Source organism: Vanacampus margaritifer, chromosome 9 (assembly GCF_051991255.1).
Source record: "Vanacampus margaritifer isolate UIUO_Vmar chromosome 9, RoL_Vmar_1.0, whole genome shotgun sequence".
NCBI classification, from domain to species: Eukaryota; Metazoa; Chordata; class Actinopteri; order Syngnathiformes; family Syngnathidae; genus Vanacampus; species Vanacampus margaritifer.
This window is the reverse complement of record NC_135440.1, coordinates 2,379,691-2,395,319: the sequence shown is the minus strand read 5'-3', so window position 1 is coordinate 2,395,319 and position 15,629 is coordinate 2,379,691. Positions and strand designations below refer to the sequence as shown.

At 39.8% G+C, this 15,629-nt stretch overlaps 1 protein-coding gene and 1 long non-coding RNA gene across 2 annotated transcripts; both read left to right on the top strand.

The window, feature by feature from the left end:
* The first annotated feature begins 11,127 nt into the window (after positions 1-11,127).
* LOC144057227 (uncharacterized) lies at positions 11,128-13,443 on the top strand. Its single transcript, XR_013295190.1, has 2 exons — positions 11,128-11,670; positions 11,781-13,443. It is a non-coding gene; the product is annotated as an uncharacterized LOC144057227 (long non-coding RNA).
* A 489-nt stretch (positions 13,444-13,932) lies between these two features.
* LOC144057623 (E3 SUMO-protein ligase ZBED1-like) lies at positions 13,933-14,850 on the top strand. Its single transcript, XM_077575423.1, has 3 exons — positions 13,933-14,308; positions 14,418-14,593; positions 14,744-14,850. Exons 1-3 carry the CDS (start codon positions 13,956-13,958, stop codon positions 14,848-14,850), a joined length of 636 nt encoding a protein of 211 aa, XP_077431549.1. The 5' UTR covers positions 13,933-13,955.
* Positions 14,851-15,629: the final 779 nt, after the last annotated feature.

Sequence of the window (15,629 nt, the reverse complement as noted above, 5' to 3'; positions counted from 1 at the left end):
GGGTGGCTACATAATGGCTGGCTAACAGCGAAAGGTAAAGAAATTGCTCATAGAACTTTGATGGAGCGATTGTATGAAGCAATTAAGGGTCCCCACAAATTGGCAATTGTAAAGGTCCCGGGACACTCGAAGGCCAACACCATGATGGCAAAGGGTAATGAGAGGGCGGATGCTCTCGCGAAAAAAGAGGCTGGGTACACCCCTCAGGGCGAGATGATGTTAGCAACCACGGCTGTGGTCTGGGATGGGGAACCCCCGGATCTTCCAGTGGCACCCGAGGTTACACTGGAGGACATTATGGACGCACAAAGCAAGTCGTCGCCGGAACAAAAATCGATGTGGATCGCATCAAAAGCGGTTAGGCGGTCGGATGCTCTTTGGGTGGGACCCAGAGGCCAGCCGGTCCTCCCTGAAGGACAACTCATGACCTCGGTGTTGGCTGAGGCCCATACAGTGGCACATGTGGGGCCTCAGGCAATGCTTCCAAAACTTCGTCGGTGGTGGCATCCAAGGTTGCAGGAGGTGGTATGGCAGTTTATGGAGACTTGTGAATTGTGTCAAACATTTAATGCACGACCGACATTGAAACCCAAGCCAGGAGCATTCTCCCCTGTGGCCTGGCCTGGAGCAGAAATTGTAATTGACTTCACGGACATGATTGACAGGGTCAATGGGAAGCAGTTCATTCTGGTAATTGTGGATTCGTATTCACGCTGGCCGGAGGCGTATCCGTGTGCAAGGGAAGACACCACGTCAGTCATTAAAGCTTTGGTGAATCATTATATTCCGACACATGGTTTCCCTGCTTTAATCAGATCAGATAATGGGACACATTTTAACAACAAAGCAATGGCTAAAGTGGAGGCGCTGTTGGGGCTGAAGCATCGATTTGGGTGTGTGTACCACCCCCAGAGCCAAGGCAAAGTCGAAAGGTTTAACAGGAATTTGATACCTTTCTATTGCAGAACGAGCATGCTATTGTTGGATGGGTGATAGTTTGGTAAGGTCACAAATTGGAGTCAGATTATTAACTTAAGTTTATATTAATATAGAAATAAATTCCAACAGTATACAGTATATATATATATATATATATATATATATATATATATATATATATATATATATATATATATATATATTAAACAATGCCAATGGAGGAAACTCATTGCCAAAAAATAAAATAGGATGGTGATTTTTTAGGGTCTTATCATTACCAAAAAGCTTTACACACTCATCACATCTGGCAAAAAAAAAATCTATATGTAAAGGTTTATTATGCCATTTTCAATGAAATTCTGCTTCTAATGTGCCACTACCCCAACGTGCCAGTACCCCAACCTGTAAGTACCCCAAAGTGGCCCGGGCTGCGAGGGCCCTTTATAGCTGACTGCAGATCTAGCAATTTTTTTTTCAATTCTGTATTTTATTCTCTTCCAAATGTAAATAAATATTAGCCTACTGTTTTGAACACCACTGACAAAAACAATGACACAGACTTGAAAGGTGAACTTTACTTGTGTAAATCACGCTTTAAAAGGACAACACGATCCCACAGTTTTATTTTTTTGTTTGGTTTGGTTGGTTTATTGCACATATAAACGTAGAAAAACATAGAACACATTACAAGTCTATAATATAAGTTGAAGTAAAAAAGAAAAAACAAGAATAGGAAGAAAGAAAAGAGTTTACATGTTCAAAAGGGAGTAGGAAGAAGCAAAAAACGTACCTCTGTTTTGACTTATTTCAATAGATACAATAATAGGTTAATATATTTCAATGAAAGAAAATGTATAAACCTGTTCGCGTATACAACTGCACTTTGGCATGTACATACATTTGCCAGTAGCATATGTACATGTAATTCATATGTATACACCATAATAATTCATCCTCATATTCACATACTGTATACAATTGTCATTACACTCATACTGATACATTGTAAGAAATGACACAATTTCTGCTGTTTTGCCAGCTCAAGTCTGATTTAAATAATTTTCTTGAACTTTGCTTTAAAAAATAATAATAATTAACTCAGCAAGTGACTTGCATCTTTTCAGGTCAGTACCAAAATTATTCCACAAATTAACACCTCTTCCAGAAACACAACTTTGCTTAATATTTGTTCTTGTTTTTTTTGTAGATACTTGTACCCCTTATGTTATAAGTACTCTCTCTAATTTCAAATAGCTTCTGAGTACTCTGGCAGAGTAGATTGTTGTATGCCTTATACATTATTTGTGATATTTTAAACTCAACTAAGTCATAAAATGCCATTGTATTTAATTTAATAAATAGTGAATGGGTTGGTTCTGCATATTTTGATTGATTAATAATTCTTATGGCTCTTTTTTGCAGTTTGAAAACCGGGTCGGTATTTGTTTTATATGCGTTTCCCCAGATTTCCACACAATAAGTCAGATATGGTAATAATAATAAACAGTAATGTGTATAATGATTTCTTATTCAGGACATCCTTTGTTTTTTTACAGATTATCCGTATGATTTTTGACATTTTCCTTTTAATATTTTCTATGCGTGACTTCCAACACAATTTATCGTTAATAACTACTCCAAGAAATTTATCTTCATGCACTTTTTCTATTTCAACTGAGTTTACCATAATTTTGACTTAATGAGGTATTTGTCTAGTGACAAAAACTATGAACTTGGTTTTGTTTAAGTTTGATGGTAATTTATTTAAGTCAAACTAGTTTTTTAATGTGTTCAATTCATTCTCTACAGTAGTCAGAAGCTGCTTCAGGTTCTCCCCTGAACAGTAGAGAGCTGTGTCATCAGCAAATAAGACACTTTTGAATATTTTTGAGACACAACAGATATCAATTACAGACAATATAAATAGTTTTGGGCCTAACACAGACCATTGGGGAACTGCATGAGTGATCTTCAAGTGTTTTGATTGTATATTGTTTATTACCTGTAAGTACTGATATATATTGTCCAAATAACTTTTCATCCATTTATATGCTAAACCTCTTATGCCATTGCTCTCGAATTTATTCATTAATATAGAATGATCTATGGTATCAAATGCTTTTTTTAGATCTATAAAAATCCCAACAGTAAATTTTGTATTATCTGTTAGTAGATATTGCTCCTACAAGTTCCATGACCATTGAGGTGGTCTGTTTTTCTCTAAACCCATAGTGATTTTCACTAAAAGATTGTTTTTCAAAAAAATTGTCCAGTCTATATGAAAATAATTTTTCTAGAATTTTTTAGAACTGTGGCAGCAGTGATATTGGTCTATAATTAGTGAATATGTGTCTCTCTCCATTTTTATAAATAGGAATAACTTTTGCTATTTTCATTTTTTATCTAAATATACTGGCTTTAAACGAGAAATTACATATATATATAGGAAAGGTTGCACAACATATTCTATAATACATTTTATTAATGTCATATCAATGTTGAAACAGTCAGTGAACTTTTTATTTTTTAATGTTTTAACAACATTTAATACTTCTACTAATTAAGCAACATAGTGGATGAGTAATTTTTTATGTGCTTATCTATTTCATGTTTGTTTCTTGGCTCAGGAATATATTTTTGCCCAATTACTGCCAACATTAACAAAATGGCCATTAAAACCATTAGCTATGTCAGATTTTTTTTCAATAACAATATTTTGATCTTTTATAAAATATTCTGGATAATCTTTTTTTTTTTTTTAATCAAAAAAGTCTTCGAAAATTGTAAAGACCGGAAGATGATCACTTATATCATTAATAAGAAGTCTACTATCTATTTCATGGTCAATTGTATTTATGTTTATGTTATGTATTAGTGTAGCTGTATCAGTTGTTATTCTACTAGATTTCATAATTACACAGAATAGACTATTACTATAGATTGCATTTATAAAATCTGTTGTTTTCTGATACCCATTCGGATTTAACAAGTCAATGTTAAAATCACCACATATTATTTGTTTTTTTTATCATTTGTGTAACTGAGGATATCCGCTAGTTTTTCATTGAATATGTCAAGACATGATCCTGGTGTCCTATAAATACAACTTATAATGACATTTGGTGCATTTTGTATGTGTATTTCAATGGTTAAACATTCCATTATTTTGTCAATGGTGGTAGTCAAATATTCAATTTTACTGCATCTTAGAGCCTTGTCTACATATATTGTGACACCCCCTCCCTTCTATTTTCACTATTTCTTGCAAACAATTAATATCCTTCCAGTCCTATGTAACTCATTTTTTCATTATGAAGCCATGTTTCAGATATGGCAATTATTTTGAATTTATTTAATTTAGTCAGGTATTCTTTGATTTTTGTAAAATTTCTGTAGAGACTTCTACTATTAAAATGTATGATTGAAAGTACATTTTCCATTTTTATATTTTTGTTTAATTGATCGTCCATGTAATAGTTGCAAGTGAAACTGCAGTGATCATTTTTGTAAAAGTGATTGTCTGGGTCCAAATTATTCTCAGGGTTGAATGTCTTGAGCGTATTCAAATGTTTTCAAGTCCATATTATTTGTGTTCATCATGTTCATCTTTCCTTTGTGTTACTGTGCTGCTGTTGATATGTACTTGTGGTATATTTTTGTCATTATTTACAGTGAGTTTATTGTATTGAATGCCTTGCAGATTGCATATTTCTCATACGTTTGTGGATTATTTGCCTTTACTGAAATTTGGTGTGCTGGTACGGGCATGAGTAATCAATTGTCACGTCGTAAGTATGCAATTTCTCCTCTCTTTCTTGCAGCTCTCACTTCAGGCATGAGTTATTTTCTTTTCCTTTTAACAGCATCTGTATTGTCCTCATTTATGAAAAATTTTGTTCCCTTAAGATTCTTAGCTTTTTGTAGAATAACTGATTTGTCCTTAAAGCTGCAATATGGAACTTTTTTCCCAAAAAAAACTTTACAGTAAGCTTTTTATTTTATACCATTTATGACTGAAATGCCTTCTAGTTAGTAGATTAACAGTTTAGCTGCTCACAATGGGTACTCCTACAAGCCTCTGGCCAATAGTTTTCAGACTGGAATCGGGTTAGAATTAGCCCTATCTGCGGATGTGACGTAATGTGCGTGGTGTGTATGTGAAGAACGGTATGTGCAGTTTCATTTTTCATCAGCAGGTGGCAGTAGCTATTCAAAATGGAATATTCTACGTTCAGTATCTTTAAATCTTTGCAGCTTCACTACCACTGGCCTTGGTCTTCCGTGTCTGTCCTCACTTAATTTTCCTGTGCAATGAGCCTTTTCTATCTCAACTGTTTGCTGAATTTTTAGGTTTTCAGTTATCACTTTCATAACCTTTCCTTCCATCTCAGTCCATGGACTCTCCTGGTGACTCCGGAATTCCATTAAAAATTCAATTGTTCCTTTTGGACTGCCCTTCCAAATAATCAATTTTTGTCAGTGACAACCAACATACTATCACATACTTTGAAAACATCTGTCTGTATAGCTTTGCTATACTCCATCTATTTATTCTTGTCTATTTTTAAATCATCATCTTATTTTTACCTCCTGTATCTCCCGTGAGAGTGCATCTAATCTGTTGTTTGTTGAATCCACAATTATCGATACGAAATTTTTAAAATGTTCCTGTTGTTGTTGTAGTAGTGCTATGAACATGTCTTTTTGCTGCTGCATTAGTTTATTCACTTGAGTCATGGAGACAAACTCCTCGTCTGGTTTCTGATCAGCCTTTCGTGGCAGCATCTTGAAAGCCTACCTTTTACATCTAGGGCCCCAGTTGATCGTCGCTGAGTTCCGCAATGACACCGGCGTGCAAACAGGTAGCAGCTATGGCGCTAGCAAGCAAGCCAGACAGTTGAAAAAGATAGAGAACATCCACTGAACCTTTATTGAACTTATGAAATGCTGAGGCTCATACATGATAACAAGGAATGAAGCTTTGAAAACAGTGATTCTAAAAAGTCCATGAACGCAGGTTTGACCAGCAGATGAACCTCTTGCAGTGTGTCAAAGCCTCAAAGCAGTGCATCGTTTTAGGGCAATTGTCTCGAAAGTGGTTCATTGTTTCGGAAATCATTGGTTTTTCCATCCCTACAAGCAGATTAATCGTCCGACAAACAAAATGTTACTTCCGCTGTTCCCTTTATAGTCTGTCGTCACCTCTCATAGGCTGCTGATTACATCAGGCAGTTGCAACACAAACATGAAAGTAACAGTAGATGGAACTTGCATTTCTCTGCCTTCACATAAAGTCGGTTCTCCAGCAAGCGTTGTAACACCATTCTGACACGGTGACGGTGTTCATTGAGATCTTTGGAAAAGATTAAGATATCGTCGAGGTAGACAAAACAAAACTGATTGAGCATGACTCTCAACACATCGTTTATTAGCCGTTGAAAAACGTCTGGGGCATTAGAGTCAGAAGGGCATGACCAGATATTCAAAGTGACCTAACGGAGTCTTAAATGCTGTCTTCCACTCATTGCCCTCTTTGATCCTCACCAAATGGTATGCACTCTGGAGATCTATTTTTTGTGAACACCTTTGCGGTTTGTAAGGGAGCAAATGCTGAATCCAATAGCGGTAGTGGGTGATTATCTTTGACTGTAATGTCTTAGGGCCCCGGTAATCTACACACGGATGTAAGGTTTTGTCTTTCTTATTAATGAAAAAGAATCCACCAGCGAAGATGAAAGGCGGATCAAACCGGCAGCTAGTGACTTAATTATGCACTCGTGTAACGCTTCCTGCTCAAGTTGGGATACCTGGTACAGTTTGGAATTTGGTAATGGGGCATTCGTGAAAATGTTTATAGCGTAGTCATATGGACGATGTGGAGGCAAAGATTGGGCTCGGTCTTTGCTGAATACTTTTTTCAAGCCATGATACTCGGAATGAATGTTATTCAATACAATGACCGCGAGACTAGGTTTGTTTAATGGTTGACTGACATCCTCAGCGGACTTCAGGCATTGGGAATGTCAGAAAACACTCCAATTCTCTATAACAGTCCCAGTTAATGTCAAGATTATGCATCTTTAACCATGGATGGCCTAAAACGACAGGGGCAGATTGTGATGGGATGATCAAGAAGCGACGCGTCTCACTATGGTTGCCGGAAAGTTTTTGAATAAAGGGAGCTAAAATGCGGGTTACTTCAGCCAGAAGGCGTCTGTCAAGATCTAACACCCGTCTAGGTTTTCAAAGTCGGAGGATAGGACAGTTAAGGACCCCTAAAACTCCTGGATCAATAAAACTGTGATCGGATCTGGAATCAATCAGGGCATTCATCTTAATAACCTGCCAAAAACCCCATACTTCCCCAACCAGTTCAAGTCTTTTTGCATTAGTGTCCGTAACCAGATTGAAAAGTTCTGTATCGTCCTCATAGTACTCACACTGGTGGTCGGTGCTGGAACTGGCTGACTGATTCGATATTTGGTGATGTAGTTGACCACAGTAGAAGCAGGCCCCCAGTGTGGATGCGGCCTGGCTGAGACGTCCTGCGCCAATCTGCATGCGCCCCTCTCCGGAAACTTGCTCTTTCCTCACTAGCTGTATGACAGATGTTGCAAGCCCGGGACCACCTCCAGGATTTGTTGGGACCATCCCGGTGGTATGCAAGGGGTAGCTGGGACGCTCCATGCCATGTTCAGTCCACCGCTCCCTCAAGCGGTTGTCCAGTCGTATGGCAAAAGCGATGAGTCCTTCCAAATCAGTTGTTTCATCCCTGACAGCTAGTTTGTCCATTATTCGCGGGTCTAGGCCCCGGCGGAAAATACTACACAAAGCAGTGTCATCGAAACCGCTGCCAGTAAGCAGAATTCAATGAAGTATTCTGCAACAGAATTGTCTCCTTGGGCATAATCCATCAGTCTACTTCCAGCCTCCTTGCCCTTGACAGGATGATCAAAGTAGCAAAGTGCGCAATGCTGGTTTGGCATTGCTTACCGCCATAGCCTAAGTTGCTGCTTTATCCGTAAGTAAACTCATCATGAATGCAACTTTGGTATTATCTTGAGAATAGGTAAAGGGTAGTTGGTCAAAAATTAAACCAGTGTTGAATGAATTCACCGCACAACCCGGGCTCACCCCCATAGCGAGATGGATGTGGGAGACTCGGTTCACGAGGTGAGCCCCCCGATGTGTCCCTAGTAGTGATGTGCCCTACTGTGTCGAGGCGCCAATGCGTGTGCCGAGTAAACCGGAAAAAAATCTGCAAAGTGCGCATCGAGGCATGTGTTGATTACGCTTGTGGCCACGCCCGAAGCCTTGCGAGACGGGCTTCCTACGTCATCGCCAACACATAGTTTCGCGGGTGATTCGAAATAAAATGGCGCACCGAGATGACAATCAGCTCACAGGTGACATTGACACACCCAACTCGCATCTTCAAACCTCAATTCAATCGGATTCGTTTTGCAATGGACGCACCGTCCAGTCCACAACAAAAAAGAAGAGAACATCCCCTGTCTGGGATCATTTTGAGCAGATCTCACCTAAAAAGGTACAAATTATAATAACCAGTGTGAATATATATTGTAAATTATTGTGACAACACAGTGTATTCCTCGTTTTAATGTCTTTCTTCTACTTGCTGATATTTCAAAAGGTGAAGTGTAAACTTTGTTCACACTTTATCTATGTTGAGGCATTATAGGGCCCTGCATAAAAATAAGGAGACAACTCAAATAGAACCATTTTAACATGCAATGAAAAAAACAGCATAGCCTACCATGTATATTTCAAATGTGACAGATGAAATGAATGACATCTATCATTAATAGGCCTACTCTGTTTCTGTTAAACTGCAGTGGATAAGAATGCAGTGGAAGAGGCATTGATCAATATGGTAATTGAAGATTGCCAGCCCTTCAGTTTTGTGGAGGACACAGGGTTCAGGAAGCTTATCCAAGCTTTCGACCCTACATATGTTCTCCCCACCAGGCAGGTGTGTATGAGAGCACATGAATCATTATTCCCCGTTCTGGAGATCTCAGGAAAAGTTCATCATGGCAGAAGTGAGAGTCCGAGACGTCTGCTCAAAAGGTTGATGGACATTATGCTCACCCCAAAACAACGCATAAGAGTCATTGAACAGTCACCGGCGTGCGGATACATGGTGTACCATCCTAGTTGCTGTCAGCGGCCGCATTCCCCCTTTCGTAGCCACGTGTAGTTTGCCGGCCACTCATCACACCAAGCAGATGCAGGAAACAACTGTCCACATTCGTGGACCCCAGCCCAATCCAGCACGTTGTCGTGTCACCCAAGAAAAACACCTCTGGCCAATGATTGAACCTGCTTGACACATTATACACTCGTAATAGACAGAGGGAGATGAGATCACAGCAAGAGAGCACTATCTGCTTATTGTATTTCATGTATTTATTTATTTTTTATTTATTTTGTAGTTTTTTTTTAATTTGTTCACTACACTATAGCAAGTAGTATTACTATATTTACGCATATGTCTACCATAGACTTCTTCTTCATTACATGTAACCTAAAATTATGCTTAAAATGTGACAACTAACAGTCAGAGCCCACATGGGGGTCCAAAGCCTCAGGACTGCCCTTCAAAATGGCCGACATCAAATTCTGGAATGAAACTCAGAGAGAGAGAACAAAGGTTAAATCATTTTCACGCCTACGACTGAGTTATCAGAGAGGCAGAGGAGAAAATAAAAAAATGAAAATTCTTTATAAAAAAAAACAAATTATTACTCCCCATTCAACTATAAAAAGTGGACCTAATCATATAAAATAATATGGATACCACCTGTAGCTAACATCTAGATCTCAATAGCCGTCCGCTCAGCAGGGATCCAACTGGCACCAACAGATTAGCATCAGAAAAGCCCTGCTACGCACACACAAAAGATTAAAACCAGGTGTTGCTTGACACAAAAGATTACAAGTCTCCTTCTTAAAACAACAGCTCACTCACCCCCACCTTTAATCCCACAGGCCTGTATTGGAACAAGAGTAGGGGGTATCTTAAAATTCTCACAGACAAAGGAGGAATTCTCCCCACAACAAAATATGTAGAACCAGTTCAACAACATTCCAATCTCACACACTTTTTATTTGGGGACAAAGGAAATAGAGAGGGAAAAAAAATTATTTTCGCCCTTCATAATGAAACCTGTTTTTACCACTTTACCTATGCAAACGCCATTACCACACCTACTTTTGGAGACAACGAAAAATACTTGTCTCCAACAAACTCTCTCCTCCTTTCTATTCTTTTCCATTTTTATAAATCCACCTTTTTCATTGTCAGGGTCACTCAACGTAAACAATAAAACATTCACAACTCCCTGCAGGCACACAAACAAGAAAAATCTCCCCCCCCCAAAAAATCACACAATTCACTCATGCTAGCCACATATTCCTGCACACAGATTCATACACAACACGGATAAACCATCATCATTAATTCAGTGACGTCTCACTTGTTGTACCAGTTCAATAGGTTATATCCCTCACAGCAACGTTGCTCATCTCTCCTCCAAAAAATAAAAATAACCACAGACGAACACAAAATATCTCCGAAGTGCACGGATCTCACTTAATAAAATACACCGTGCCTCCGTCGAAAAATAATTTATATCTAGATCTACCGATTCCTTGGTCAATGGTACAAACCACGACGTCAATCTGTGCCTCTTAAAACTCATATCTCACGATCGCACCGTAAGCAACCTGTACACCTCTTCTGCGCATTATCCATCGTAACATTACGTCCTTAACTCCAACCTAGGTAGCCACGACACGAACTCGTCGCGCACATTTTAGAAGACAAACAAATAAGACAAACGCATAAAACCTCGTGGCGCCGAAACTCCACCACGGAACGAACAAACAAACGCGCACACTAAACAAAAACAATACCTGTTCACTCAGATCGTCGTATAACTTAGCTAAATTTAGCCGACGAAACCCGTCACAGAGTCCACGACAAACAGAATTCATCTTACAACAAGGATAATTTGTCCTTTTACTCACATTTAACTTGGAGCCATGGATCCTGTTTGTCGAGACTCCGCAACTAGCAACGTCGAACGGCAAATCTCGAACGTCGGGTCACCATTTGAAGGATGAAGGATTCTTACCACATACCTGTCAACTTGTACGTTTTATACGTATTTTATACGTTTTTTTACCATTTCAAATCATGTACGCCGTACACCGACTTTTGTACGGGGGAAAAAAAATGCGCTGACATACGCATGCGTAGATATACATAGAGTAAATATCGTGGAAGCAAGCATGGAGGAGCCACCTAGTAAGAAACGAAGAACTCAAGGATCGGGTCGACACCAGAAAGAATGGGAGTTACTTCAAGGTGAATATGCTGGCTGGATTAAAGCATCGTTAAGAGGCACTCAATTCTCATTCTGTGTCCCTTGCAATAAAGACGTGAAAGTTGCTGCGAGTGGATTTTACGATCTGAAGAGCCACTTTAAAACTGCCGGACACGTGGAAAATGTGAAAAAAAACAATTCACATGTCCCATTAACCAAGCACTTCGTCTCTACCGCAAATCCTGCAGCATCCCACAAAACGACAAATGCGGAAATTCTCTTCTGCCATTTTCTTGCTGAGCACAACATTGCTTTCACAGCTGCGGACCACTTCTCGGATTTGGTGAAAGTTATGTTTCCGGATTCACAGACAGCTAAGGTAATTTATTATTATTATTATTATTATTATCATTCATATCTACAATGAATCAGCATTTATGGCACGTGTCAAAAATTAAAATTTTATATTTTAATATTATATTTTTGCAGGAGTTTGCATGTCGGAGGACCAAGGCTACGATGATTGTTAAGGAGAGCCTTGCACGTGGCTACACCCAAGACGTCATTCAGTACTGCAGAACTCACCCATTTACCCTCATGATTGATGAAAGCAATGATCGTACTACCAAAAAGCGACTTGTTGTGTTAGCTCACTTCTTTGATGGGGAGAACACAAATACCAGACTCCTCGATTTACCAGAGTTGGCATCAGGCACAGCAGCATCAATCTTTGCCGTTATCGACAACATTTTACAAGAAAATGACATTCCATGGAGTAACGTTGTGGGATTTGCAAGCGACAATTGCAACACCATGGTTGGAAAGAAAAACTCTGTCTTGTCTAGGATAAAAGAAAAAAATGGGGCTGTTTTTAGTGTTGGATGCATTTGTCATCTTGGAAATCTGTGTGTCAAAGATGGACTGAAGACATTGCCAGTAAACATAGATGACTTGCTGGTGGATATATTTTATTTTTTTAAAAATAGTTCCAAACGAATTGAGGATTTTAAAGAGTTTCAGGACTTTACAAATTCCGAGCAAGAAAAAATCCTAAAGCATTGTCCGACACGATGGTTGTCTCTGCAAAAAGTGGTTGAAAGAACATTGTCTCAGTACGAAGCACTCAAAAGCTACTTCGCTAGCCATGCGGATGTTGAAAGGGCAGGTAAAGTGAAAAGCATCCATGATCGACTTCAAGACCCTGTTACTCTCCTCACACTCCACTTCCTCAGCTTCATCCTGCCTCAAATAAATCAATTCAATATTGTGTTCCAAACAGAGGCATGTATGATTGGAGATTTGCTACCAGAAATGGAAAGACTCTTAAAGAAACTCTTGGTGAAATTTGTGCAAATGGAACATGTCAAATCTGCTGATAGCCTGCTGGCAGTTGATTATACAAACAGATGCCTGCAGCATGAAGATAGCAGGCTTGCTGTTGGCTTGGGCACCAGGGCCCTCTTCCAAGACACCAATGAGGAGGATGAAATCAGGCAAAGCATCACACCAGCCATGCAAGCAACTTTTTTTTCCTCTGTTCGCTCCTTCTACGAGGCTGTTGTAACTAAAATGATACAAAAATTTCCATTTGAGAATACAATACTGAGTGACTTGGTGGTGTTGGACCCAAGAAAGAGAGAGATGTTGGATTACACAAGTACTGTTAAGCTTGCAAACAAGTTTACACCAGACTTTGATCAGGAACAATTAAAAGATGAATGGGAAGACTATCAACTAATACCTGATGATCTTCTCCCTCAGAAAAGTCAGGATGGACAACCAATTCGTCCAGAGACATTTTGGCCTCATGTGTTCAAAATGAAAACTGGTTTGGGGCTGGATCGCTTTCCACTGATGAGAAAGATGTATCTAATTTTACTCAGCCTTCCTCACAGTAATGCTGATAGCGAGCGGGTTTTCAGCCATGTGAGGAAAATTCATACAGAGTACAGAAAGACAATGGGAACAGACACTCTTACTTCTTTATTACAGATGAAATTGAACTGTGACAACTGTTGCTCACAAGTGAGACCCTCATTAGAGCAGATAAAGTCTGCTAAATCATGCACATTGGCTTACAATAGGAAGCACTGAAGGCACAGTTTATTGCATTGTAAACTTTTTAAATTGAATAAAAGACTTTGTATGCAAATTACCTTTGTTATTTCTATTACACTGTCTGGTTACCGCGAGTAAACATGCGTCGTACGGTGTTTGTAAGGTTTTTTTGGGGTTTGTAAGGGGAATCATAATCATTTATAAGGGCAGTTATCGGCAGAGGTTGACAGGTATGTTACCATTTGCGTGTTCATGCCGTTGATTAATAAAACATACAATGAGATCAGTGAATTCAGGCATTTTCTTGTAGATTTATTCACGACTTCGAGGACAGGAGAATATGCAGTTTACTCACTCATATTGTTTCTCAACTGTGAAGCCCCACCCCCTGCTCCTCACTAATATCTCTCTTTGTCCTTCAAAGTTCCTCCCATAGTCACATGATATCTCAATACAGTTGGCCAACTACGCCCCCCCTCTCTTTGTCCCATGATGGAAAAACACAGGTAATCAGATAAGAGTTGCCTTTCAGAGATACAGGCAGACTGAGTGGAGCCTTAGTATAAACAAAGGGTCTAATTAACACGCTGTTACAGCACCTTCCACATGCTGCAACGCATGTACAACCTCAGGGAAGCCGTAGGAGCAGCCCTGGCAGGCCTACACACTGACATTACCCCACTCACATCCCACCAGTTGAGGCTCATTTCTGAGAGTCTGCAGGTGGTGTCCCCATTTAATGATGCCGCCGTAGAGCTCTCAGAGGAGAGGAGAGTGTCTGGGTCCAAGGTCATACCACTTTTGGCCATGCTGCACCCCACCTTGGAGGATGACATGGGAACCATACAAATGGAGGAGAGCAAAGCAATGGCTGAGGGTCTTAAAAAACAACTGAGGGACAAGCTCTACAACCTCCAAGCCATGAGTATCATGTCACTGGCAACACTGCTGGATCCCAGGTTTGTATCAGTTGTCTGTTTTTCTCATCTGTCTACTAGTACCAACAAATGAGCAACTGCCTCTTGTTGAACAGTTCACAACTGCAATGACTCTCATTGTCATTTGCAGGTTCAAGAAGATAGGCTTCTTTAGCCCCAATAAAGCACAAGAGGCTGAGAGGAGGCTCACAGCTGAATGTGCGACAGTGATCCGGCACAGGGCATCTTCCTCCTCCTCCTCCTCCAACCCATCATCTTCATCAACACAACCGGACACATCAGAAGCCTCCCAGCCTGTGGAGAAAGGTAATATTCGATACATTCTAATGGTGTTAATTAAGCAATAGGCAATGAGCGGCAGTGCATTATTGTGGGATAAGGCTTTATTTTGCTCCCATCTCTACGATGGGCAGCCAGAACTGCCTGTTGGCTGTTAGTCTGTTTGTTGTGTCTTAGGTGACAAACTGTGGCGGCGATTGGACCACACAGTCATGCAGAGGAGGACCCAGAGTGAGACCGCAGATGCGACTGTGGAGGTCCACACTTGGGGAAACCCAACATAAGCAGGATGTCAAACCCCCTGGACTACTAGGAGCTGCACAAACATGTCTACCCAAACCTCTACAAACTAGCAATAACCTTTCTCCGTACCCCGGCCTCATCCGTCCCTTGCGAAAGACTATTTTCAAAAGCAGGAGAAATCCTATCTAAAAAAAGAAACCGTTTAAAGCCCAAAACTTTGGAAATGCTAGTTTTCCTCAATAAAAATAAATGAAAGGTGGGTCTGGTTCCTTGTTTATATGTCAATATCTAAAATAAAGCAATCATTCTTTCAAGTACCACACGCACGTTCATTCACATCACAACTCCCTGCCCTTTTGACCCCATCAAATCCAGGGTATCATTTTAATCACTTTGTCTGTCATGACATTTATTTTCCACATGAAGGCGCAATAGAACAAATGAAGCCTCATGATGCTTCGGCCCAGGAGCGAACCAGTTGGATGGAAGGCCTCATTGCTTCATGATGCTTCAGTTTACCATCACTAGTGGTGGGCTCCTTTCACGCTCGTTCCTGGTTGGCTGCTTCCTTGAGCTTCAGTTTTAAATGTTGTCTTCACAAACAGCCTACAAAGTGCTTGTCCTACAAATCCTTCTCAAAATGAAGAGGGACTACTTGTTTTGTTTTTTTACCTTTGACTTAGGCAATTACATGTCATAAATGCAACATCACTATTGAAAATTGCAATTTGAATATATAGGCATTTGCTGGGCGATATGGCCCAAAAATTAAATCTCTTCTTTCTTTCTTTTTCAGTCATTCAGGACGACTACGATTTTA

Coding starts and splice junctions, on each gene's coding strand:
- LOC144057623 (XM_077575423.1), top strand. CDS start 13,956: ATGCTGCAACGCATGTACAACCTCAGGGAAGCCGTAGGAGCAGCCCTG. Junction 14,309..14,417: donor GCAACACTGCTGGATCCCAG/GTTTGTATCAGT, acceptor TGTCATTTGCAG/GTTCAAGAAGATAGGCTTCT. Junction 14,594..14,743: donor CTCCCAGCCTGTGGAGAAAG/GTAATATTCGAT, acceptor GTTGTGTCTTAG/GTGACAAACTGTGGCGGCGA.